The following is a 26,577-nucleotide window of genomic DNA, read 5'->3' on the forward strand; positions in this document are numbered from 1 at the left end:
ACTCTATGTCTGATTATGAAATAGGTATTTCTTTGTTAGGCCTGTAAAAAAGCAGGATAGAGTGCTCGGGGCTGGGGGGGGTGGTGGTGGTGTTGTTGTTGGTTTGGTTTGTTTTAATAGCCCAGCAAAACTTTTCACATCTGGCCTAAAATGTGGTCAACTTGCTGAATCAGCTAAGGTAGGAGGAAAGGAGGCTAACTTTTGCCTAAGGGAAAATATTTAAACTACTAACACTACCTAAACTGGGGAACTGAAGACTACTCTGTGGAGAGAGAGAGCAAAGAGCTTCTGTGTAACAGAGGCAAGGCATGCAATAGGCTCAACAGCTTTAAAACTGAGGCACTGATAGGTGTCTGGAGGTTTTTGGCTAGGGGAAAAAGATCTGGTCTATCCCTTCTAGGTAAAGCATGACCCAGACTAGATGTCCCAGCACCATGGCCAGCCGTCCTGTGCTGGGGAGTCACCACCTCCCTGGGGAGATGACTACAATGGCTGGTTATTCTCACTGTGAAAATTTTTCTTCTTGAGTCCAGTCAGAATCTCCCCAGCAGTAACTGGTACCCATTATCCCTCATCTAGATATTAAGAAATTCATTCTAAGGGTAAAGATAGTGAGGGCTGCAATAAATTGTCTGAGGATGTTCTGAAACCTCTGCTGTTGGAGGAAGGCCTTTGTGAATAGGCTAGTAGTTATTTGTCAGGAATCATAGAATCATAGAATAGTTAGGGTTGGAAAGGACCTTAAGATCGTCCAGTTCCAACCCCCCTGCCATGGGCAGGGACACCTCACACTAAACCATCTCACTCAAGGCTTCGTCCAACCTGGCCTTGAACACTGCCAGGGATGGAGCATTCACAACCTCCCTGGGCAACCCATTCCAGTGCCTCACCACCCTAACAGGAAGAATTTCTTCCTTACAGCCAATCTAAAATTCCCCTGTTTAAGTTTATGACAAAGTTGATCCTGTCTTAGGACGGCACGACTGCTAGATGAGCTTCTCAAATCCCATTCTGCCCTATAGTACTATAATAAGAAATATTGCACCCCTCTTGCCACTTAACAATGATATTTTATGAACATAACTGACCATTTTTGGAAGCTCAAAGCATTCTTCGAATAGAAGTGGTTTCAAAACTAGCTGTAGACTGAATACCTACTCTGTTGAATGATCCTTTCAACATGGTGTGTTCTGGAAGTAATTCAGTACTGAAACTTATAAATTTAGCAACAATGGTGTTAGAAGAAAACTCTATACTCACTCGGTCACCCCAATACAGATATGCCTGAATGAAGTTGTCCACATGCTCCACACCACCAACAAATTGATTTGTTTGTAAGGATACTCTCTTACCCCCCTAGTTAGTTTGACCCTTTCAAAAAGAAACTCAACGCAAGCCGACTTTGCCTAAATAACCCCAGTGATACCCTATACAAGGAGTCCTTTTTTTGTCTTTCTTTTAAACTCCCAGTGAATCAGTTGAGAGCTATCATCACAAGTCAACAGCTCTAACTTGTCCACACTATAGGCTTTTTTGAAATGACAACTAAACGTAGAAAGTAAAACAACTTTCCAGATACCGTGTCTTTCCATTAAGATGAGGAAACTTTCTACTTGATTGCTCAAGCCTCCAGAATTTGCAGGTTTTAGGCTCACAGTAATGATCCTCAAGAGACTGTTTTATCAGAAATAAAAGCTAAAAACTAGTATGATGAGAAAAGTCTTAGACTCTGGAATGCTTTTAGCTGCGAGAACTTTCTGTACTGTTCCTCACCACTCTGAAAAACCCCTGAAGCAGAGCAATTGGAAGTACAACTAGGACCAAACCATTTTTGCTTGTTTCTAAATGAGTCTGTTGTGACAGCATTAGATCTCTTTCCATTCTGACCCACAGGAACAGGCACTGAAACAATGGACTGTATTTTGAAAACTATTTAATTGCCCAAGAACACAGAAATGCCTGCTAGGTTTTCACAAGCCAGTAGGTAAGGACTCTCACAATGGAAAGCTAGATGCCTAGGTTGCACTGAAAATCCCACTGAATAGTTTCTGCATGCTTGTGGGCCTTTAAAAGTCTGTCCAAAATCCCCCCCAAATGAGAACCACGTTTTAAGGAGAGGTTTGTATTTAATTACCCTCTGTGGTCAGCTGCAGAATATAACATTGCTGGTGGTTTCGGTTAGTTCTGTACTCTCCTCTGGGAAGGAAGTATGGGGTTTGCTCTGCATTTTGTAGACTGCTTCGTATAATGAGGCACTGGTCCCTGACTGGGACTTTTGTTTGGTTCAGCACGAGTAAGGCAATACTCTGCTACACTTTCTTAGATAAAGCAAGGCATGCAGGCAGCATCGAAGTGCTCTCAGCCTTCGTCACCAGAGAAAGCAATGATCGTATTCAGCAGTGCTGTTCAGAGAGATTAAACTGAGGCTGGATGGAGAGAAGCCGTGTAGATAACTTGAAATAGATTCCGAGGGTGAATTACTGCTTGGCTGTCGTCCTCACCTCCTCAGCTCTGCGACTGGTGTGCCAGAGAACACTTTAAGATAACTCCACTGTGTTTGCTGCGTGCATTGTCTGGCTGTTGAACGCTCTTCAGATAAACAAGGGATAATCTCTGGATTCTGCTCAACAAGAATCGCTTTGTGCAAAGTTTAAAACAGGTTGTTGTACAGGGCCTGCTCTTGCTCTACCTTTTAGCTGTGACTACTTCCAGGGGAGTTAAGTGGCTGCACAAGTAAGTCAATGATCGATAATGGTATCATTGCAGCCAGGAAGTATTTCCTCGTTTTTATTGGAAAAGGCCCTGGTTGCACTGAGCAGCCCAGTGCTGACTGGAGAGACGCACGTAAAACAATGCGATTAGAGAACGGGTGGGAAACCGCAGGCTCCACTTATTTAACTAATAGCTGCCTCCACACAGAAGCCCTTCAGCCGCCTGCGGCCCGACCAGCACACCCCGAGCCAGGCCGGGGCAGCCGGAGCTGACACCGCGCACCTTTAAAGCTTTAAATCGCCTCACGGGGCCCTTCAGCCTGAGGCCGAAGCCGCTCCCGGCCGAGCGACCCGGCCTCCCCCCAAGCGCCTCGCTGCTCGCCGCCCAAAGCAGCTTCCGGCCTCCGGAGCCATCGTTGTTCCTCTGCCCAGCGCGCGTTGAGGGAGCTCTCGCCGGAGCGCGGGGCGGGAAAGGCCTGAGGGGACGAGGCGGCGGCGGCGGCTGCGCGGGCCCGAGGAGCGGGAGCGCCGGGGCCGGTTCCTCGGGAGGAAACCCGAGCGGGGCGAGAGCGAAAGCGGCAGCACGCCGCGAACACCCGCCTCCACCCCGGCCTGGAGCTCCGGCTCCCGCAGGCCGTTCCGGAGTGAGGGGCGGAGGCTGTCATGGCGGAGGCGGGCAGAGCCGGGGCCCGCCGCCCCGTGCCCCCCCGGCCGCCGGCGGGCCGAGGCTGCGCCGTCCAGGTGGTACGTGTCAGGCGAGCGGGCTGGGGCTGAGGGAAGCTGGGGCGCCGGGCAGGCCGGACCGGGTGGGCGGCTCGGGAATGAGGAGGAGTAAAGAGCTGAGCCCGGCTCCCCACGGTGCGAGGTGTGTGGGTGCAGCGGTAGCTCGGCGCAGGAAAGCAGCGGGGTTTGTGGCTCATCCTCGGCTGTGTGCCGCCTGGCCTTGCACAGTGATGGGCTGGCGTTATTATTGCACCCTGTAACAATGTTTGGGGTTTTTCTTGATTATTGCTGTTTCTTCACATTTCTACACATACAGCTGTTGTGGTTTTGCAGTGATTTAGGTTTAGTGAGGCAGCCATCTGAAAAGCAAATCCATACAGATCAATAGGCAAGCAAAAATGATGGACAGCTTGACATAGTCACATCCTAAAGGCAGGTCAAAGTTTGTGGCCTGAAAAATCTCTCTGGGTTTGTTTAAAGTACCCCACATAGGAGATGTGGCACAACTAGTGTGCTTCTGCCAGCAGCCGTGAGTTTCTAAAGGGCTTGGAATAGTGACTCGTATGAAAACTTGTTTAAAAATAACGGTTTCTGACTAATCTGAAATCTTCAGCAGTGTGAAAGTGATTTTTAAAATAGATTTTCCACACAGATGTGGAAGTGGGTGTCCTGAAGAAGTTTGACCTGAAATTTGTGGAAACTGAGAGTAAGTTTTCACTCTGGAGTTGGTCAGTATGTATCTTAGTGAAGGATGCTGCTGGTAATGCCAGCAACAAGAGAGCTCTTGGATTCAAAACATTCAAGTGCATGGTTTCTGACACTGGTTTTTAAAACCTCACTTTTTTCTACTTGTGGTTGTTGTGTTGGTTTTCAGTGGCCTAGCTGAGGGAGGAAGAAAGGCTTTTTTGGTGAATACATTTGTAGAAGGAAAGGGATTGAACTGCCTTTTAACCATTTCACGTTCTGCAATCTTTGCCATATATAAAAATTCATTTTGCAGCAAAGCCGGGAATCGTCATCTTCAGCTTAGTAATGGCAAAACAACATTACTAAAAAGATCCAAAATTGCCTCAGGTCTTACTCTAGATTATCAGAAGTTCAATGAGAACCAGGTAGTATCTCAATGCTTGAAACCTTACTTGGACTATTGAGACCTCACTTGGAGTATTGTGTGCAGTTCTGGTGTCCTCAACATAAAAAGGACATGGAACTGTTGGAACAAGTCCAGAGGAGACCACGAGGATGATCAGGGGACTGGAGCACCTCCCATATGAAGATAGGCTGAGAAAGTTGGGGCTGTTCAACCTGGAGAAGAGAAGGCTGCGTGGAGACCTCAGAGCAGCCTTCAAGTATCTGAAGGGGGCCTATAGGGATGCTGGGGAGGGACTCTTCATTAGGGACTGTAGTGATAGGACAAGGGGTAACGGGTTAAAACTTAAACAGGGGAAGTTTAGATTGGATATAAGGAGGAAATTCTTTCCTGTTAGGGTGGTGAGGCACTGGAATGGGTTGCCCAGGGAGGTTGTGAATGCTCCATCCCTGGCAGTGTTCAAGGCCAGGTTGGACGAAGCCTTGGGTGATACGGTTTAGTCTGAGGTGTCCCTGCCCATGGCAGGGGGGTTGGAACTGAATGATCTTAAGGTCCTTTCCGACCTTAGCTATTCTATGATTCTAAAACCAGATCATAGTTCTGTGTATTAACTGTTGTGCTTGGCTTAGAGGCCATGAGGATGTTCTGTTGGATCCTACTATGAATTGTTCTCTGCTAGTGAAAGGACAGTTCTGACTCAGTTGCCATTCAGTTGATACTCCAATGACAAAAATACATTAGTTGTTTGCAGTTTGTGTCCCTGTGTTCACTCAGTTACTTTGAAGGAGCTTTCTGCATATTTTTGTAGCTCACTCTTATAGTACCAGTTTTCAAATATATGAAAGGTTGCTGCAAAGAGAACTAGAATAATAATCTGTGCAGAGACCTGGAAGCGATAGCTGGCATAAACTGTAGCAAAATTACTTCAGCTACTGGGAGAATGGTATGCCAGGTCTCCTTTATGCCTGCTTTTAGAGATTGCCTTTGCAAGGCTGGTGTTTCTGTCCCTGGAGATGTTGGTCAGCTTTAGTTGATCATGGTTTGGGACAGAAGAAGTAGAGACTGTCTCTTGAGGTTACTGCCAGCTTACTGAGGGTTTTTTGAGACAAATCCAGAAGTGCAACAGTGCCCTGGTTGATGCTTTCCCCTCTTTATATGAACCAAGGAGACTGAAGTGTGCTGATACAGACACTTGATGATCAAGGCTAGTTTCTGAATGCCTAGTTCAGGACAAGTACCAGCTGCAAATTTTATGTTTCATACTAATCTATTACGAGTTTTTAGGCTAAGTTCTGAGAACCTTAGTGCCATGAGGTATTTGTAGGTGCTTTTACATGTGCTACCATTAAAGTATTGTTTTCAGTTCAAACTAAACTGAAGTCCGAACATTATTGTGTTTTGCCCTGCTGTCCTGACTTAAACCAGGAGTTCATTATGGGGAAATAAACCAAAGAAGTTCCAGTTTTGTAGTTTTCAAGACAATATCGAGCTGATTTGTGATGGAATAGTTGCAATTTTACAGAGTTAATTAGAAAACAAATTGTCAAATCATTCATTTTTCTGGATGTGAAAACCTGTGACTAGTTTATATGGTCATTGGAAGACTTGGAGAACCCTTTTCTTTCTGAATGAATATGTTAGATTGATTAGTATAAATGTATAGGGTTGTATTTTTATTGCCATCTAGACCTAAACGGTATTAAAATTCAGAGTCAATGGAATATATTGGTTTAGAATCTCATATTTTTGCTTCTTCTTTTAGTCTCAAAGTTCTGATTTTTTTTTTGTCTGTATGTTGGAATTATTTGGTAATCTATTTCATATTTTTATTTCTCCTTCTTCTACTTATTTATCTCTCCAAAACAGAAGTCAAAGACCTGCTTTCCTTCAAATTTTAGATAGGTTTCCTCCTACTTCTTTTAAATACCTCTTTCGCCTCCTACAGCATCCTGCCAAAAATCAGGTTTTTCATTCATTTTAAACAATGATAGTTTTAATTTTGCTATGGAATATTCTCACGTTTCTTCTTTATGAGTTTTCAACTGCTGTAGAAAAACAAAAGCATGCTCCTCAATGTCCACAAAATCTGCCTGCTCATGTATGATTTGCCTGTATTTGCACAGTGTACATGTACTCACATGTCACTAAACTTGATTAATTAAATTTCAGTATTCTTCTAGTATTTTGCTTTTTTTAAGTTTCTCACATAGTCACAATAGGAACTAATCTTCTGTTTCTTCAACTTGCATGTTTATGGTTACACCACACGATGAGTTGAAGTTCTGTTTCTATGATCTTCTTAAAATGTCCAATGAGACTTCTTACAAGTTACTTGGGTTCTTTGCCTTAAGTTTCCCATCTAGAAGAGATCTTAGCAGGTATGGGTTTAGCCTTTCCCTTTACAAACATAGCCAGAATGTTTATTTTTGAGATACTGAAATAATTTGGGGGCAGTTGTTGGCTTTTGGGGTGCTAATTAGAACAGTGGTGAGTTACTGAACAGAAAAATCCCTCATCTCTGGTTTCTAACCAATTTTAAAATACTTCAGATAGGTTTTCATGCTTTGCGTGTGTGTGGCTGAACCAGTAGAGGCTGTAGTAGGAAAGCTCGAAGTTGAAATCGTAGACTATGGAAGTATGGCAAACGGCATCTAATGTGCTTAATAGCAGTTTTAAATAGAGTCACTTTAAAAAACACAGTTAGAGCCCAAGGGTATAGGCTGCATATATGAGCATCTCCTATTAAGTAGTGAGCTTAGAGTGTCCTAAGAAATACAGGAATACTAGAAATAGGTTAGTGTGGTGTTACAGATGTTTTGTTAGTGTTTTTTGCTTCAGTAGTCTCTTGTTTCCTTGGAGATCTACCAACAGCCATTTCAGAACTCAAAACTGAATAAGACAGCTTGATGGAGAAGAAAGTCAATCACAGTATCACAGTATGTTAGAGATTGGAAGGGAACTCAAAAGATCATCTAGTCCAATCCCCTGCAGGAGCAGGAACACCTAGATAAATTTACACAGGAACATGTCCGGGCGGGTTTTGAATCATATATTTAGAATTAAAAGAAAGGGTCTTTGCCTACTTTTTTATTTTTAAGTGCATTTTTGGTGAAAATTAGTTTCAGAAAGGTCACTTCCCCTTTGTAATGAATATTCTTACACTGTAAGTAAACAAAAATAGTGCTTACTGACATACACTGGATTTTTTGTTTCTTTCCTTGTAGTCTGTCATCGTGCCTGTTCACAATAGTGAATGCTGGTTAGATGAATGCTTGAAGTCAGTTTGGGAACAAGATTTTAAAGAAACCATGGAGCTGTCAGTTTTTAATGATGCCAGTGAGGTATGTTTCTGACCTTATTTAAGATACTGCCCAAGTAAATACTGTCTCTGATAGGAATCTTTGGTTTGGATGGTGTCTGGTTCACTATACGCTTAAAATAGCTGCAGTCTGTGTCATCGTTTTTCTAGGATGCTTCAGCTGAAATAATTGAAAAATGGAAGATGAAGTTGGAAGATGCTGGTGTTCCAGTAATTGTTGGTAGCAATGATTCATCTGAACCTCGAGGCGGTATGTAGCTTAATAGTGATTTTTCTGGAGAGTCAGCTTGTTATCGCAGGCATCTTGTATTTTTTAGTTTGCAAAGTGTCTTTGTAGCCACTTGCATTGCAATGTTAAAAAAACTACTCACAATGTGTTCCAGAGCTCTCTGTTCATAACCTTATTCCAAATTAGAATTTGGCCCTGTTGGTTTTGGTTCTGTAGGATTTGTTTATATGTCCAGCAAAGAAGAACTTGGCTTAACACTCGTGTGCTACTCTGCAAAAGAATTTTGTTTAGTTGTAGTATACACAGTGGTGTTAACACTTACAGTTTTACTTTGGCTTTCTGAGATCTGAGTCGTCTTCAGGAGATGGGGTTTAAGAAAAAAGAAACCTAAAATTTCTCACAGAAGGATTTAAAAGTAGATGCAGAATAGACCCTGAAATAGAACAAAATACATTTTTTCTATCTCTTTTGATGATCAGGTCAAAACGAAGGTTTCAGAAAAGTTTTGATGTGAGCTAAAAACTCTCACTAAACTCCTACCTGTTTAGACAAAGAGCTAAACCAATATGTTTAGTGAGCTACAGGAAAGGTGTATGATGTGATTCTGTGTTAATTTACATGCTAATATGAATTACATTTACCCCCTGGAGGAGATAACAAACAAGTCTCTCTAAGAGTTCTTCTTTTGCTTGTTTTGGTTATGTTAAGGTTTGGGTTGTGTTATTTTTTTTTTAGCAGACAAGCCTGCTTAACTGTAAAATAGCAATCAAACATACTGCTCTTTGAAGAAGCTAGTGTTCAATGGCACTGAAGTTGGAAGATTGGGTCTGTGTTCCAAAGGAGGACAGCAGGACAAACCAAGCAGAACAGGGTGTTCACACTGTGTATAGGAGTTGTATATATCATCATTCTGGATTTTTGTGGTAGTAGACAGGTAGGAATTGATAGAAAATTGGTTCCAGATGTGTGTCTTCCCAGTTATTTCACTTAAAAGGCACACTTTGGAAACACTGTAATGCAAAATTTGGTCAGTTTCTGTTTGTTGGGTTTTTTTTTAACAAAATACCCCTTTTGTAACTGAAAGAAACCCAGGCTTATTACAGATAGCTCAAAATGATCTTTTTACGAGAAAGCCCAATTCTTTTTCAGAAGGGTTAATTATCATCTGATGTTGAAACATGCAGAAAAATTGGAATTTGTGCACTAAATTAATCTGCACCTTGGTACAGGCCCCTGGCTTTTATTACTGTCATTTCTTCTGACTATAGACTTATTTAAAGCTGTTTTTTAAACAGTTGTCAGACCTAGCAATACTGAACTAATACAGCATAACTGTTACTATAAATATTTGTAGTATTTTAATATTTCTAGCATGAACTGATGTTATTTTGACAGTGTAACTTGCAATATTAGCATTATTGAGCTGTTGATGACAAAAGACAGACAAGGTTCATAGAGGGAATTTTTGTCTTTTGGACAACAGATAGAGTGATAGAATCATAGAATAGTTAGGGTGGGAAAGGACCTTAAGATGATCAAGTTACAACGTCCCTGCCCATGGGCAGGGACACCTCACACTAAACCATATCACCCAAGGCCTCATCCAGCCTGGCCTTGAACACTGCCAGGGATGGAGCATTCACAGCCTCCCTGGGCAACCCATTCCAGTGCCTCACCAACCTTACAGTAAAGAATTTCCTCCTTATATCCAATCTAAACTTCCCCTGTTTAAGTTTTAACCCATTACCCCTTGTCCTACCACTATGGTCCCTAATGAAGAGTCCCTCCCCAGCATCCCTATAGGCCCTCTTCAGATACTCGAAGGCTGCTCTGAGGTCTTCACGCAGCCTTCTCTTGTCCAGGCTGAACAGCCCCAACTTTCTCAGCCGATCTTCATATGGGAGGTGCTCCAGTCCCCTGATCATCCTTGTGGCCCTTCTCTGGACTTATTCCAACAGTTCCATGTCCTTTTTATGTTGAGGACACCAGAACTGCACACAGTACTCCAGGTGAGGTCTTATGAGAGCAGAATAAAGGGGTAGGATCACCTTCTTGGACCTGCTGGTCGCGCTCCTTTTGATGCAGCCCAGGATACGGTTGGCTTTCTGGGCTGCAAGCGCACACTGCCAGCTCATGTTCATTTTCTCATCGACCAGCACCCCCAAGTCCTTCTCCGCAGGGCTGCTCTGAATCTCTTCTCTGCCCAGCCTGTAGCTGAGCCTGGGATTGCTCCGACCCAGGTGTAGGACCTTGAACTTGCATGGTTAAACTTCATGAGGTTGGCATCAGCCCACCTCACAAGCGTGTCAAGGTCCCTCTGAATGGCATTCCTTCCCTCCAGCGTATCAACCGAACCACACAGCTTGGTGTCATCGGCAAACTTGCTGAGGGCGCACTCAATCCCACTGTCCCTGTCAGCAGCAAAGATGTTAAACAAGACTGGTCCCAACACTGATCCCTGAGGACACCACTTGTTACTGGTCTCCAGCTGGACATTGAGCCATTGACCACAACTCTTCGTGTGCGGCCATCCAGCCAGTTCTTTATCCACCGAGATGTCCATTCATCAAATTGATGTCTCTCCAATTTAGAGACAAGGCTGTTGTGTTGTACATTGTTGAACGCTTTACACAAATCCAAGTAGATGACATCAACTGCTCTACCCCTGTCCATCAGTTCTGTAGCCCCATCATAGAAGGCCACCAAATTGGTCATGCAGGATTTCCCCTTAATGAAGCCATGCTGGCTGTCACCAAGCACCTTGTTTTTCGTGTGCCTTAGCATGCCTTCCAGGAGAATCTGCTCCAAGATTTTGCCAGGCACAGAGGTGAGACTGACTGGTCTGTAATTCCCTGGGTCATCCATTTTGCCCTTCTTGAAAATGGGGGTTATATTCCGCTTTTCCCAGTCATCAGGAACTTAACCTGACTGCTATGACTTCTCAAATATGATGACCAGCAGCTTAGCAACTTCATTCGCCAGCTCCTTCATGACCCGCGGATGGATTTCATCAGGTCCCATGGACTTGTGCACGTTCAGATTTTTAAGATGGTCTCAAATCAGATCCTCTCCTACAGTGGGCCCAAGGTCTTCATTCTCACAGTCCCTGTGTCTGCCTTCCAATACTTGGGTGTTGTGGTCAGAGCCTTTGCCAGTGAAGACCGAGGCAAAGAAGTCATTCAGAACCTCAGCCTTCTCCAAATCCTGTGTAGCTAGTTCTCCTGAGAGCTTCCTGAGGGGGCCTATGTTGTCCCTAGTCTTTTCTTTATTTGCTATGTACCTGTAGAATCCCTTCCTGATATCCTTAATATCCCTAGCCAAGCTGGATTTTAGCAATGTAAAGAATTCCTTGTATTTCTGGAAATTCATCTATCTTCTTGCACCCCCCTCCCCAACTATGGGATTGTCAGTCTCTTTTCATATCATACTTCTCTTAGTAGTTGATGATCTAGAAGCTAGGTAGAATGCAATTATGTGTAAACTGGGTTTTAGTTTGCAAGAACACATAAGTACAACATTTTGGCAGTAATTCATGCTAGAATTCTGAAGTCAGTTCACCTTTGCACTTTAGGAAGCTGAACCTAAAACTGAATTGTGAACTACAGGGATTATATTGTGCCATTAGTGATGTGTCAGGTTATTTTTGGTTTTGACTTGCATTTGTTAGTGTTGTGATAGCTGAAACCTGAACAAATGTTTAATAAATTGGGGGTGGGGGATGCAGCTGTGAGCATTGTTTTAAATAATAGTATGAAATGCAGAGTTCTTTTAAAAAAAACAAACCCAAGCTTATTCATGTGGAAGTCACTCTCAGGTCACCATTAAAATGAGGACATCTTTTCTTCACGGTTGTTACATCTTAGGAGCAGGTTACTTGAAATCCATAGTATTTGTTTGCTTTCAGTGATTTACTTTTATTATGTTAAGGACTAGTTACAACTGTAAGGAGTCTTTCCTTTAAAAGAAGATGCTTTAGTACAGAAACAATGTAGTAGTCAGGCTTCACATCTTCAACTATTTACACAAGATTAGGATTTATTTCTGATTCTTTTCTAGCATGTAAAAGAAAGGGGGGGAACCTAGAAAAAAAGAAAGGGTCACTTGCCTAAAAAAAGGAAACCTTTTTCTTTCCAAGACTGAGGAATGTTAATATCTCACTGAGGCTTAAGTTTTTACGGCTGTAACCATGGTAACAGGCTCTTTTCACCAAGTAAGCAGGCCTTACAAAACTCAGAGACCTGGCACAAACGTTGCATTTTGTTCAGCAAAGTAATATGAAAGAAATTTTTTTCTTCGTGCCAAGCATAGGATTTGTTGTGCTGAAACCAGTTTTAGTATCTAGTTTCTTCCATGGGGAGTTACATCTCCCTTACTAATAACTTTTTAGATATGTGTGTTTTCTTCTCTCCCTCTTAAAAAAATGGCTGGTAGAGTAAAAGCTTCAGGATGATTTCTGTTTTAATGTTAGAAAGAAATATGTTCCAACTTTTTCTCATAACAAATCATAAAGATTTCAGTATTTTATGTAAAGTGGTTTATTTTAAAAAGAGATCTTAAATATTTCAGAACATTCATTGAGTAATATAATTGTCATCTTGCAGTTGCCTTTAGCTGTCTTCTCTTTTTTCTTGCTGATTCCTAGTTCTTCATTATTTTCTGCTGAAGGTTGTTGAAATATCAGGGTATACTAATGACAGCATTGAAATACAAGTACAGGCTGCTTTACAGCTGGTAATGATGTGTGAGAGTAGTGATTTCATTGATGTTGGGCAGATTTAGTTTTGTTCTTCTACCTCTTGCTTTTGTAGGGACCTCCATAGTGTTGGGGTTTTGCTTGTTTGGCGTGTCCAGACCTGCTAACTTTCGTCAGTTGTTTCCCACTAAAACTGCTCATGCCAGGTTTCAGCTCTGCTGTTGTGGTAGCTACTGACTTTGCCAGCTGCTTTTTTACTGCCAATAGGAAGGAGAATGAGAGTAACTGTATATGTGAGATTAGATATTCATATGTGTCTAAAAAGGTAATATACTGTAAGATAGTAAGCCTGAGAAACCCATGATTATAAAAAGTTAAGGTAAGGATTAAAATACTCAAAATAGGTACGAAAAGAATAGTGCAGTTATGAGGAGGAGCCTTCATTTGTAGTGTTCTGTTGGTAGTTGACATAATGTTCCTTTGAGGCAGTAAGAAATGCAATCATAAGGCTTTTTCTGTACTTGGACAACTCAGCAAAATAGCCAAGGAGCATGTGCATTAAAACTAAGTGAACCTTTGAGCCCGCTTAAATTTGTGTCCTGAGTAAACTTAAACCTGTATCACATAAAAAGAGTGGAGAATTACAGAATTCTGCTTTTTTCAAATGAAAAAGCAGGAACTTTAGGGACAATATTATTTAAAATTATCCTGCTTCACTTCATGGTGAGATTTTCTGGTTTTACAAACACAGTTTTTCCATTAAGGAATAAAACCCCTACAGTATTGCATATTTTCACCTCATTTGGTTTGCATATCAGGGCAGTCTTTTGCTGTATTCCCTTAACTGGGTTCCATAAATACGTTAAATGACGCCTAAATGTTACATATTATGACCAAGTGGAATTCATATAGCACTTTTTAGAATAACTCTGGATATATGTGGTCTTTTCTGATAATGCTGCCTGGGAGAAAAATTCGAAGACCATCATGTTCTTGGGTAAACTTTGTCTACATGCAAAAATATTCCCAGATAAAACAACCTTGCAGATGAGCTCAGCTTACCACTGAAATACATCTTGTTGCTGGTTGCTGCAGTCCCATCCTTACCCTTGGCTGTGTATTGATGCTCTGCCCCCCCTCCTTTTTTTTTTCTGCCTTGCCATTAATTTGCCCTGCCAATGCTGTCATCTGCTTCAGAAATGAAGCTGACAAAAAGTTCTCTTTCAGTTCAACTTCCTGAGTGCCTTGGTAAAAGATTCAGCAAGTGTCAGGGGGTCAGAAACAAAAAGACCCTGGATGCCAGTGTTGTCATTTGTCTGAATCTGTATTTCAGTGTCTTTGGTAGATGGTATAATATGTGGTATTAAATAAGCCAGGTTTGTGCTCATTGGTTATGTGTTCTACTTTGGTTCTCCTCTGTATTACCTGTGCCATTACACTAATGGCACAGGAAGTTTTTTGCATTTACATACTTTATATTTAACGAGCATAGTGGAACAGACCAGAACTTCCCTGATGGGTAGAACTGGTTGTTTAGCAAGCTCTTATTCTTTCTTTTCCTTCTTAAGGTTTGTTATTATTTGTTAGGACTGAAAAGACGAATGTATATACAGCCAGGGGTTTTCAGCATCTGCTCATTGCAGGGGGTTGCTCTAGGTGACCTTTAGGGGTCTCTTCCCACCCAAGCCGTTCTGTGTCTCTATAATCTGAGGTACTGGACGTGAAACCGAGGTAGCTGACTCTTCAAGATACATATTGCAGATTATATTGTTCTAGTACTAGCAAAAGTAGCCTAAGTTTATGCGGTGGTAGATTATAACACATGGAACTGATAATCACTCAGAGAAGATGACTGATATAGGCACACTGATTAACTATTTACAAATGACCTTGCTTTAAGTATGGAAAAAATGTGTACTTTCCCTGATCCTGATTTTTGTATTTCCTTTCATCTGTTCCTGATGGTAGTAAGATTTAAAAAAATACAACAGTAAAAACTGCCACATAATTTTATCTCTGTTTTCTCAACAGTTGGGTTTGCTAAAAATCAAGCAGTAATTCAGAGCTCAGGAACCTATCTCTGCTTTCTGGATTCAGTAAGTGAATACATTTTGCCTAACTTAGTTTTGTCAATAAAATTCCTTTGTTTTAATGTAATTGTTGGTTTGCCTTAAAGATAAGCTGTTGAAAGATGTTGGGGTGTTAAACACATTGGTTACCATTTATAGCTGTAAAGTTGTCTTCCAACCTGTAGCAAGCCTACCAGCTCACACTGTTCCTTGATCCTGTTGGATTTCACAAGCTGTTGTGAGCAGGGTTGGTATTTAGGTGTTTTCAGAACTTTTCTTTCCCACATTCTTTAAAAAAAACATACTGATGAGCAACTAAGAGCTGATCTACTGGTTTTTGGATGCAAAATATGAAGAAATCTCAGCTTCCATCTTGGAATTTTTTTTCCTTTGTTGGATACCTTCTGTGAACCCCTTCATCTCACTAACCCACAGATAACTATCTGACTTTCTGCAGCCTAATATGCAGTGAAGGGTTTCACAACTGCATAGCTGATCTGAGGAATGGTGCCATGCGGCTGGGATCAGGCAGGAGGAGCAGGACCTTAAAGGCTCACTTGATCTCGTGTAATTTCACCTGAAGTTTGATTCTTCCCTCTGAATTGGAACTGAACTATGGTTTAGTGTGGTACTAGGATGAACTGGCTGCTGAAAGTGTAGCTTTTCAGGTAGGAGTCAACTTAATGTTAACGATTGTGCTTAGTAGAAAGCCTCGTGAGAGCAGGGATGTAAACTTAAGAGCCTTAAAACCGCACAGGTTTTAATTTGGGTAGTCTTTCGGTTTGCAACTCCATTTGTTGTGTCAGCTAGATAGAAGGATGTTTTTTGTTGTGTGTTTAAAGTCTTCTGAATTAATCAGTGTACTGTTGCAAGACATGGTTAAGTGCTGGTATATTTCTTCTGACCCAAGGCAATGCAGCAGAAATTTCTTGTCTTATCATTTAAGAAATTAAGTTTTACAGGTGGCTTTGCTGGCCTTTATTCTTGCTTTTATTAATTTATCACCGTATTTAGCAACACAGTGTGCCTTTTAAAATGAGTTTATTTGAATTTATCATGGCTTCCCTTTACCAGTTTGTTGGTTTGAGGTGTTTTATTTTGCAGAGTGTATTTCATGCAAATCTTTATGTGTAAGTTCATGGAGGGTGAAGCTTTGAAATGCACGTGAGTATATATTGAATACACAGGGCTCACAGGGCATATGCAAATTAATGGTGTATGAAAAGGCCAGTTCCTCATACATACATACAAAAAACTGTATTTCATACCCAGCACTGAGCATCAGTGTCTGCTTCATAAACAAATTATTTTGAGGAAGTATGAAGAGAAAATGTGCTGCTCTGTTTCTGATCACTTGACTCAGCAGATTTTGAAAGAGTGGAGGGCGTTAGAAATTATGCCATGAAGTAACTGGAGTGATCCCAGTTTTGTTGAGATTAATGAACATGAGATCCAGTTCTTTTTGCTGTACTTCATTGCTGACTGAGGCCGTGTATGAGAGAGGCATTAACCTACTATTCTCTTGTCCCATGGAGCTTTATATCTTCTATCTCAAATCTGTAATTTACTGAGGTGAATTTTGGATTAGTCTTTTCAATCCTGGCAGATGTACTTGTCTGTAAATCACAAGCAGTAAACTGGTGATACGTAGTGACAGGACAAGAGGTGACGGGTTTGAAGTTAAACAGGGGAAGTTCAGGTTAGATAAAAGGAAGCTCTTTACTGTGAGGGTGTGAGGCACTGGAACAGCCTGCCCAAGGAAGTGGAAAATGCTCCATCCCTGGCAGTGTTCAAGGCCACGTAGGACAGAGCCTTGGGCGACCTGGTTTAAGGCAAGGCGTCCCTGCCTATGGTAGGGGGTTGGAACTTGAATAATCATAAGGTCTTTTCCATCCCAAACCATTATATGATTCTGTGAAACTAGAATATTAAATTGTGTAAATGACATTTTTGTAGAGTTCCCTACAGATTTCTTCATTTGTTATTATGCATACTTATGGTATGCATAATACCATAAACACCTTAGAGTGTTTATACAGTATGCATCTTCATGCTTCTGTATTGTTTGCTGGCTGTGCAAGATAAGGAAACATTAGGGAAACAAATTAGAACTCTTAAGGAATGTAAAAGTGATGACTCTGGATTTCTGCAATATTCTCATTAGCATTTATATTTAATATAATCAAGACATACTCAAAGGGATTTGAGAATTTTATGAGTTATGGTGTGGATAAGCTTGGAAAAAGGTACTAAGATTTTCTGTTCTACCCATTTCTATTCTTGCTATTGAGCAAGATGCTTCAAAGTAGAAGGCATTCTGAACTATTAGAAGCCTAATCTTGGATACAAAAGCAGTATCAAGTGATCGCTGTTACTTAAACCTATTTTCTGCTGTTTTTCCTTGTGACTACTGCTTTTTGCTGAAAACATCAGAGGAAATAAAATGAATGTGGAAACTGCTACAAGTCTAAAAATTGCTCAATATTTTGGCCGTAGTTAGTAACTGTTGTGTGATAATAGCTGAAACACAGATGTTGCCAGCTGTTTAACAACTCCACTTCTACACGCCACCTACCTTCATTTCAGTCACCAATCCAGTCTCAAGCTCTCTAGGAAGGAATGTTGATATCAGCCTTTTGGAATGTGCTGCAGTAATGCCAGGGAATTGACCTTCAGAAGTGCAGCTGTAATTTCAGGTTTGCTATAGGTTGAATTGGAGTGAAATGGGGCTGGGTCAGTAGTTTGTGTACGTTTCATATAGGTGGAGAAACACAGTGAGGCTCCTTGTACATTCCTTTGGGTGAAATGAATGTAGGAGCATATTTGGGAGCATCTTTGAAAGTACTGGCTCCAGAGAGACCGTTTTGCTTGCCATTCCAGCTGGAGGCAAGCTGCTTGTGTTATGTCTCTCAACACAGATTTGTGAGGACAACAAATTGAGAAGAAATGTGGAAAAAAAGGTTACAGAGCTCAGAACTGTCAGAATTTGATCAGCCTATTCTAGAATGAAGTGGCAGCTGTTTGACTAATAGCTATTGTGGAGGGGGTTTTGCTGTGGTTGTTCTTACAGATTTCACCTCTAAGCTATTGAGGCATTTTTCCCACAGGGGAAAACAAGTTGGGAAATTGAAGATACTTAACAAATTGTTCATGTTTAACATTTATAGTCTCAGAAAATCCTGGTCATGCAACAATAGGATAAATGAATTATGCAAATACATTTCACTGTTAGCTTTGCTCTTCAAGTTCTCTGGGGTTATGACTGTAACTACCAGATGCGTTGTGTTGTAACCTTAGTTTTTCAGTTATCTGGGGTTGTTAGAAGCTTTGTTATAGTAACTTACCCAACTGTAGCACAGCAAAAATTAATTTTTCTGCTTTAACTGCTATTTTTGTTGACATTCACTTAAACATGCCCATACTCGCATAAAACTGTATTTCAATTAAAAAGGAACATGCTTTCATTTCACCCTAGTAAGCTGTATAGTTTCCCATTATTTCAGGTATAATGAATGTGTTGTTGGAGGGCTCCTGCCTGGTGAAGAAGAAATATCAAAATGTGTCCTTTTTTGACCTGCAATATTTCAAACCCAGTCATAGTCCCTTGAGTCTTTGACACACTTTTAGCCTTTTGAAAGGCTCTGTTGGCAGACTATCGCTGCTTCTGAGGTTCTGAGCCAGTTCAAAGATGTGACTCTACACCATGTTGCCACAGTGTCACTGCTTGCTAATAGTTGGAAATGGCAGAGGGAAACAGTGAAGGTTTATTCCTCAGAAGCGAGGGGGGACCACCAGAATCGGTATTCCCATATTTGAATTAGCAGCTGCTGACCTGTGCCTTTCCGTTTGGGAGATTTGCTTGTATGATTTAAGCTGGGAATGTTAATTCTAAATTGCTGTGAAATTGCATGCTTTTCTTGAGTTTCAAGTTCAAAACTCCTTCATTGAGGGGTATTCATTAAGGTGGTTGGACCTTGGCTCGCCAGACTTGGTAGATGTTGCAGGGGCTCCAGCCTTCAAGCTAGCTTTCAGTTATAAACACAGCTGCTTGTTTTTACAGTGTCTGTAACTTGCTGGTTTTGGAAGGATTTATTGTTGGTTGCCATTACACATTACTCTACAGGCACTAATAAACTTGAAGTATTCTTTATTTCTAAGGTTTCTGTTGATGGAAGGTGCTATGTGTTCATGAGAATAAAAACACCGTGTATGTACCTCCCCTGTAGACTTTTTGTTGCCATGGTCAGGGTAAGAAATCAGTTTCTTAAACTTAGAAGTGATTTCTTTGTTGTCCTCTTCTTTCTCAATTTAATCCAGAAGCAGAAACAGAAAAATCATAGTTTTTCCTATGGTCTTGCAAGTACTAACAGCAGAATGTGTTCTGCTCAGGTGTCTTGTGTGTGGCCATTAGAGTGCACAATTTGAATGTGTTCAATAGTGGGGGGCTTCTTTAAAAACCTGCCTTCTAGAAAAGTGCATAGTATCAGTGTATTTACTTTGGTGGGGCTGTTGATGGGTCAGTTCTTGGAGGTCCGAGGCCTTTTCCTCCCTAGTTCAAGGAGTTGAACTGAACAATAGAATGGAAAGATTTTCCCTATAGTCTAAGCAGGTGCAGGGTAAATGAATGACCATTTGATGGATTGAAACACTTTGGAGATGCCATTATTGTTTCTCAGCAAGTCAAACATGCCTTCTGGCGTTGGTACAGGTTGTATTTTATGTATAATATCTGCAGTGGAAAAACGGTGCTGCTATTGTGGGGATGGAGTTTGTCAGCTCTCTTTGTGTGCGTGTGTGGGTTTTTTGAACAGCCAAATACGAAGGAATTTGGAAAGCTTGGAAAGCATGTGGTGCAGAGTCTGTAATGTGAGCTTAAGAAAGCACTTCAGTACTGAGCTATAATTAGTGTGTTGTTTTATATTAACTTGTCTTTGGTTTTAAAAAGTAGATGTATACTTTGAGTTGTATGTTTTATTTTACTTTCTGATGTGCAAACCCCCCCACTTTTAAGGGGAAATCATGAAGTTGTTACTGTGGAGTTCAGTGTGGTCCAGGCGACCTGGTTGAAGAAGCCAGTGAATTCCTGTCATTTGGATTTACACAAATTGATTTGAGAAACACATCCTGAAATAGCACCAGCTTTGAATAATATTCTTAAGCTCAGTCTGTTGCTTTAATTTTCTTTTTCTTCTACTATACAGATGAGTAAAGTGAAACAAAACAATTAGCTCAGTATAAACTGTGTTTTTATAAAGAATGGTGCCTCTACTTGGAAGGAAGACAACCCAGCTGATAGTTGTGTAACTAGCTTTTTGATTTGGCAGCATCTGTAAGTGGTGAGGAACTTGACAGGAGCAAGCCAGCTTTCTCCAGAAGGGATATATCTGGTAGGAGCCCAAGCAGGCAGAATGCCTGTCAGACTGAAAGGTGATGGAGATCACGGCCCCCCACTGGCAGAAACACATCTGGGCTTGTTTAGAAATCCCTGCTGGCTTTTCATGTGAAATAAAGTCCTTTTTATTCTCCCATCTTTCAGCACATTTTTTTCCTATTCAGAATGGACACTGGAGAACAGGAAACATGTTTGTAATCAACAAAATTCCTACAAATTCTGGGTTATTTTAAGTGCTTAAAATAGGTTTCTATTTATGTTCCTTTATTTCTTGCTGGTTACCTGTTTGGCCTCGTTTGCACTGTATGGATGTCTATACATATCTAGATGACAGTAAACCCAGCTATTACCTGAGATTTTCTTCATTTTTCTACTAAGTTTGGTGAGTGGGGACACAAGAAAATGGATTTACTTACTCTTATTTAGCTATATTATTGAAGTATATGCTTAGTGAAGGCATGCATTTACCTGGGGTTTATTTTAAATCTGCTCTTTTGTATATTCTTTCAGTCGGGAGGGGATCTCTCTTCATCCTGTCTGCCTTGTATCTGCTAGGAGACAACCATTAGAGACTTCATGTTAAAAGAGAAAACTGAATTCCAGTGGAAACTTCTGTGTCTCAAAAGTATATATTCAGTGTAATTCACTGCTAGCCTTGTTGTCTTCCCTGCTTACACATAGGAGACAGAAACAAACTGAATATACTTTCCTTTTAGATACAGCAGCTACATTCAGATACCTACTTTCTTTTTGTCTGACATGACATAAGTGAAAACTAATTTGGAAAGTGTTTGTCTTGTTACTAAGGTTTGCTCTTGGTTTTAAACCAAAAAAGATGACCAAAGTCTGTTTAGTGCAGAAACCAATACAGTTGCTGAGTTCAATATCATAAATACAACAGTTTTGGTAGAACATTCATGATTACCTAATGTGCAGCTGGACAAAGTATTTTAACAGTTGTCTAATACTACGGTTGCTTAAACTCCATAAACATTTCCCAGTGCAGGTCATGGTTGGGCATCTCACGCCTACCAATGGCTTATAAAGTTGAAACATTTTTTGAAATGCTCTTATTTCATGGCACAATCATTTTGGTTTTATTCATTAGAATTGAATTTGGTTTCTTAAACACTGGTCTAGAATACAGCCACATTGCTTCAGATTGTCTCTGTATAAATATTGCTGTTTTCCACTTCCTGGCTCCCTGCCCAGTCATCACTCACAGAGTGATTTGGATGGGAAGGGACCTGTGGAGTGCTGAATCTGGATTTTGCAGTTACCTTTCTTTTATAGTTGCCCAGCCTCAGTCTAAAAATCCAAGTGGCTGATGTGACTCAGTTTTGTCTGGGATGTGATGTGTATTTTGTGCTGTTCTTCCTCATCACCTAACTGCTTTGTTGTTTTATTTGGGATTATGTCTTAAATTACTATGTTCTTTCCCCCCCTCCCTCCTTTCTTTCTCCCATGACCCTGGAAAGTATCACAGAACTATACAGCAGGGCATCATATGTGTAAAACTGCTAATAGAAAGAAGGCAAAATTCTTTTGAGAGGTCATTCAGGGTAAGAGTTCATAGAGTTTTTCAGCATTAGAGAACAAAGATGTATTAATACAAAAAAGGCATTTTGGAGTTTTTGTGGTCATAATGCCCCCTCTTTGGCTGGATTTTACAGAGTACTGATGATCTTGGTGATAGCCTAAGCCCCAAATCTGTAGACGTGTTAGTTTTGCCAACAGCATCAAAATGACACAGTGTTTTGTTAGGAGGAACTAGACCTTTCCTGTCAAGTTGTCTGCTTATGAAAACATAACACTGACCAGTTTGGTGAATAGGAGATTTGAGTTTGGTTTGAATACTTTCCATGCTGTTTTAACCTTTTTAAATGAAGTAGATTATTCTTCATCCTTGTGAATGTCTGCGTTCTGTTAAAGTTATCTCTGTTGTGCAGCATCATAAACTGAGGAATCTTTTAGTACAAGAGCATATGTTGTATATTGTAAGAGATAATAGTAACGTTGTTCTAAGCATTGAAATTCCTTCCTTTTTGATGGATTGCTTTTGCATTCTCATTTTGGGGGAATTTAACAAGAAGACATCTAAGAATCCTAAGTAATTAGTAAAGGAGTGAACAAAGCTCAGTTCAGATATATCTCCTATTGCGTATATGATCTTAAACCAGGTTTTAATTTACAAAAACCAGTTCTGTATTTGGAATGAGAAATCGGATTATGGTTCTCATGCGAAATAGGGTAAATATTTTCTTGGAATATTTGCTTGATACAGTACCTGAATTCTGCTGCCTTATTGCTAAAGTGCATTAGATGGTAAATATTGTCTGATTTAAATAATTGATGTACAGAGGTTGAGAAATCAGAAGGGTTTTTTTCACTCTTCTGGCCTTCAAAATCAGTAACATCTCTCATGCACATGACCAAATATATCCTAAATACAAAATAGAGAGAAATAATCCTTTTGACAATGTATTCCTTTTATAAAGTTGCATGTGATAAGGGTCAATTTATTATTAATTATTTTTATCATTTACCTGGAATTTTTTATCTACTTCTCATACTTTTTTTCATCGTGTTTTGTTTTTGATATAACTCAAGTGTCACCTTTATATCAAGGTCATTCAATCTTCTAAGCTTCAGATATTTAAGCACAAATATATTTTTGTTGCCATTGATTTCCTGGAAAGTTTTAATGTGGAAGTTGTTGGAAGATCAATATTTAGTGGTTTTGGCTTTAGTAGGAATCTCCTTAGAATGATTTTTAATGTGAGGATCATCTGAAAATACTCTGAGAAGAAAAGTTGTGTTAGTTTTAACCAGCACCTGAGAAAGACTGAACTGATCCTTCAAAAGGGAAGAAATACGGCACCAAAATGGAAAAGAATACATGTGGAAACCTCAGGAGACTAAATTTAGGGAAGAAAACCTGTGCTACAGTCAGGCATTTTAATAGACTGTAAAACTGTGGTCTAAAAGGGATATGATCATGAACAGGAAATAGTATTTTGAAAGGAGTATCTCCTCCTGTCTGTTGAAGGAAGGATACGAGGTTACAAACTCTTTACAAGCAACCTAACTTTTTCATAAGTAAACAAAATAGACCTTTATGCTACAGGTGAAAGAAGTATTAACATCAAATTGAAATCCAGGTGGTATTTTTTAAAGCTAGGGTCAATGCTTACGCATTTTATGAGTGTGTGTTCTTTTTTTTTTTTCCTTTTTATTTTGCCTTAGAATTGTATCATGTCACAGATACTATTCTTGTGCTCATGAAATGTGGCATATCAGTACTAGAGACTGAGGCTTTTCCTTATCAATGAAACAAGGTACATTGAGAACACTTCCTCATTCAAAGCAATTCCTATTGCTTGAATGTTATAAATCTCATGCTTTGAAGCCAGATTAGTTCCTTGTCCACACACAGTGCCAGTTTGGTGATCAGAGTTCTTAAAGTATTGGTGAGTTTCTTTAGATATGTACAGTATGTGGGTGCCCATAGGATACATGTTGAAATCAGAACACAGTTGTCATGTAGTAGTTTTGATGACTTCCAATTTGAAGAGCACTGAGTTTAATATGCTGAAAGTGTAAAATCTCTTAATATTTGTTCCATCTCTAGTTCTGAATGCAAGCCAGTAAAATGATGTTAATTTAGCACCATATTCCAATGTGTCTGAACACTGTACTGTGACCCTTTTCACTGTTCAGTAACAGTGTGCTATTTATTCCAGGATGATGTGATGATGCCACAGCGGGTTAGGCTGCAGCACGAAGTTGCCATTCAACACCCAAACAGTGTGAGTACTTTTTTCTGGGGTGTATTTGTGTGTTTTTCTTTTACAGAGTGCCGGATACATCTTTAAAAGGATATGAAAATTTCACAGTAGGGCTGGTGGAGGCAGAGCAATAACCACTGTATTCTTTCCCTTTATTTCAAATCCTTGCTTTGATTTGAATAGTAGCTTTGATTGGAACTTCTTTTCTTCCATTTATTTTCTCTGTTCAGTAAACCAAATCTCATTATGACAGTGATGCTCTTTTTCAAGTAAGAATGTAGGTTTTGCCAATGTACGGAATCTAAAGAAGCCTTTTTTATGTGAAAAGCTTCATAGGATTGGCTACAGCTATGGCTTATTTGGTTTTAATATTTAAGAAACTGTAAATTGTAAGGAATGGATGGATCGTTATTAATAGACTGGCCTAAAGTTAAACTACTATTTCTCCCTATGTCTGTCTTCAAAAGAAGACATTATTAGAATGCCATTCTTTATTCTTGTGAAGTAAACTGTCAAAAACATTCTGTGACATGGTTGTTTTATGATCTGCGTGACTTTGATTTTAAATCAGTGTCTGCGATTAGGGACAGCATGTTTTAGAGAGAGATTGCATCTGTGTTTTATTCACCTGAAGATAATAAATATAAATAATTTGTTATGGCAGGTACTTTATTTGTTAAAGTTACTGCCATAAAGTTACTCCTTTATTAACTAGAAAATGGAGTTTATATTCCTACCAGTTGGTGTTAAGCAAAAAATTGGTTTATTCTTTTCACATCTGACATTTTCTCTTGTGACATTTATTTCAGTGTGGTTTCTGGAAAGGAAAGGTCAACCAACTTCATTTGTCAAGAAGGTATTTCCTGCAGGTCTCTGAACAAAATAGGCAGTTGTAGGATTATCACTCTGTGGGAATCAAACATGTTTTAAACTTTTCCTCCAAAGCACACTTGCTTCAAAGTAAAGATTATTGCAGTTGTTTTGGCTGAGGAATGTCTGCCAAACAACCTGCTGCTTAGTGCTGAGATGTGTACCTGCTCATCATACCACCTGGACTAGGTCTCTATGAAATCTGATAATCCTTACAGTGTAATTTACCACATTATAGTTTAAGTAGCTCCTGAGTAGCAGTTAACCTAATTCACATTTTGAACATAATAAAATGATACTTTGAAAGTTGTTTTTGTTCTGATATCAATCAGTTAATGTAGTTCTGTAGTAAAATGCTAAAAAACCGGTGAGACAAGTTGATCCAGTAAACTTGGTTTACGGAGACAAGTGTTAAGAGCTATCATGTTTCTTGTATGACTTCTGTATCTGTATATTAAGACCTTTTTAATTAGACTAATTTTGACTAAAGTTTGTAGTCTATTTAGAAAATACTTCAACTGTTTTGTTTATATTGTGTTATACTTTAGTGCCTAACAATGTTCTGATGAGCTATGAAGTGACAGTCAAATAAGTAATGAGCACCTGAGTAGACTGAAGAGTATATCTTAATGATTATATCTTCTTCTAAGCAAAGCAAACTTGTTCTTCCCATGCTTGAACTAATCTGAATTTGTGGTTCTATGTTATTGTGGTACTTGTGGTGGGTTGACTTTGGCTGGTCATCAGGTGCCTATTAAGCTGTATCACTATGGGGTCAGGGGAGAAGATAAGATGGAAAATTAAGATGAGGGTCAAAATAAAGGTGGTTTAATAAAGCAAAAGCAAAGGGCATGAGCAGAAGCAAAGGCAAAGATTTATTCTCTGCTTCCCATCAGCAGGTGACGGCCAGCCATTTCTTAGGAAGCTGGGCTTCAGTACATGTAGTGGTTGTTCCAGTAGACAAACATTGTAATAACAAATGCCCCTCCTCCTCCTTCTTTCTCTTAGCTTTTATTGCTGAGCAGATATCATATGATCTGGAGTATCCCTGTAGTCAGTCTGTGTCAGCTGTTCTGGCAGTGTCCTCTCCCAGGATCTTATTCACCCCCAGCCTACTGGGGCGGAGGGAATGTTGCAGAGACAGGCCTGATGCTGTGGAGCAGTGCTCAGCAGTAGCCAAAACAGTGGTGTGTTATCAACACCTTGCTAGCTACACAACACAGCATTAGGAGGGCTGCTGTGGGGAAAGTTAACTCCATCTCAGCCAGACCCAATGCGCAAAGCTTAACTTGAGCTTTGTGCTTTACTAAATAGAACAGCCAAAGTCAGTTTGATTTAGTGTGGGAAATAAGGGTTTCCACCTTTTGGTTATCTGACATGCTAGTACCTAAAAGCTTCAGTTTAGGAAAGTGTAAAAATTCTCAGAAATGCAGAGAAAGGCCCGTGATGTTAAAGCTTAAGAAAAATGGTAGATGTGTATCTCCCACATCTGGCAGAGAGGAGCCTCTAGGGATGCTGGGGAGGGACTCTTCATTAAGGGATCGTAGTGACAGGACAAGGGGTAACGGGTTAAAACGTAAACAGGGGAAGTTTAGGTTGGATCTAAGGAAGAAGTTCTTTACTGTGAGGGTGGTGAGGCACTGGAATGGGTTGCCCAGGGAAGCTGTGAATGCTCCATCCCTGGCAGTGTTCA

At 40.2% G+C, this 26,577-nt stretch overlaps 1 protein-coding gene across 4 annotated transcripts in view; it reads left to right on the top strand.

The window, feature by feature from the left end:
- Positions 1 to 3,277: 3,277 nt before the first annotated feature.
- The window catches only part of B3GNTL1 (UDP-GlcNAc:betaGal beta-1,3-N-acetylglucosaminyltransferase like 1), a 117,405-nt gene continuing 94,105 nt past the window's right edge, over positions 3,278 to 26,577 (top strand). For 2 of the 4 annotated variants that reach the window (XM_061376974.1, XM_061376973.1), the window contains exons 1-5: positions 3,278 to 3,455; positions 7,749 to 7,865; positions 7,994 to 8,093; positions 14,797 to 14,861; positions 23,970 to 24,035. In XM_061376974.1, coding sequence (XP_061232958.1) covers positions 3,375 to 3,455; positions 7,749 to 7,865; positions 7,994 to 8,093; positions 14,797 to 14,861; positions 23,970 to 24,035 — 429 coding nt within the window. In that variant the 5' untranslated portion in view covers positions 3,278 to 3,374. Of the gene's footprint in view, positions 3,456 to 7,748; positions 7,866 to 7,993; positions 8,094 to 14,796; positions 14,862 to 23,969; positions 24,036 to 26,577 lie in introns of those variants that run through there. The other 2 variants (XM_061376976.1, XM_061376975.1) reach the window with 2 other exon arrangements.

The sequence above is a fragment of the Neopsephotus bourkii genome, unplaced genomic scaffold (assembly GCF_033783945.1).
Source record: "Neopsephotus bourkii isolate Nb327-2 ecotype Australia unplaced genomic scaffold, CSIRO-AGI_Nbou_v1 NB_1749, whole genome shotgun sequence".
NCBI classification, from domain to species: Eukaryota; Metazoa; Chordata; class Aves; order Psittaciformes; family Psittacidae; genus Neopsephotus; species Neopsephotus bourkii.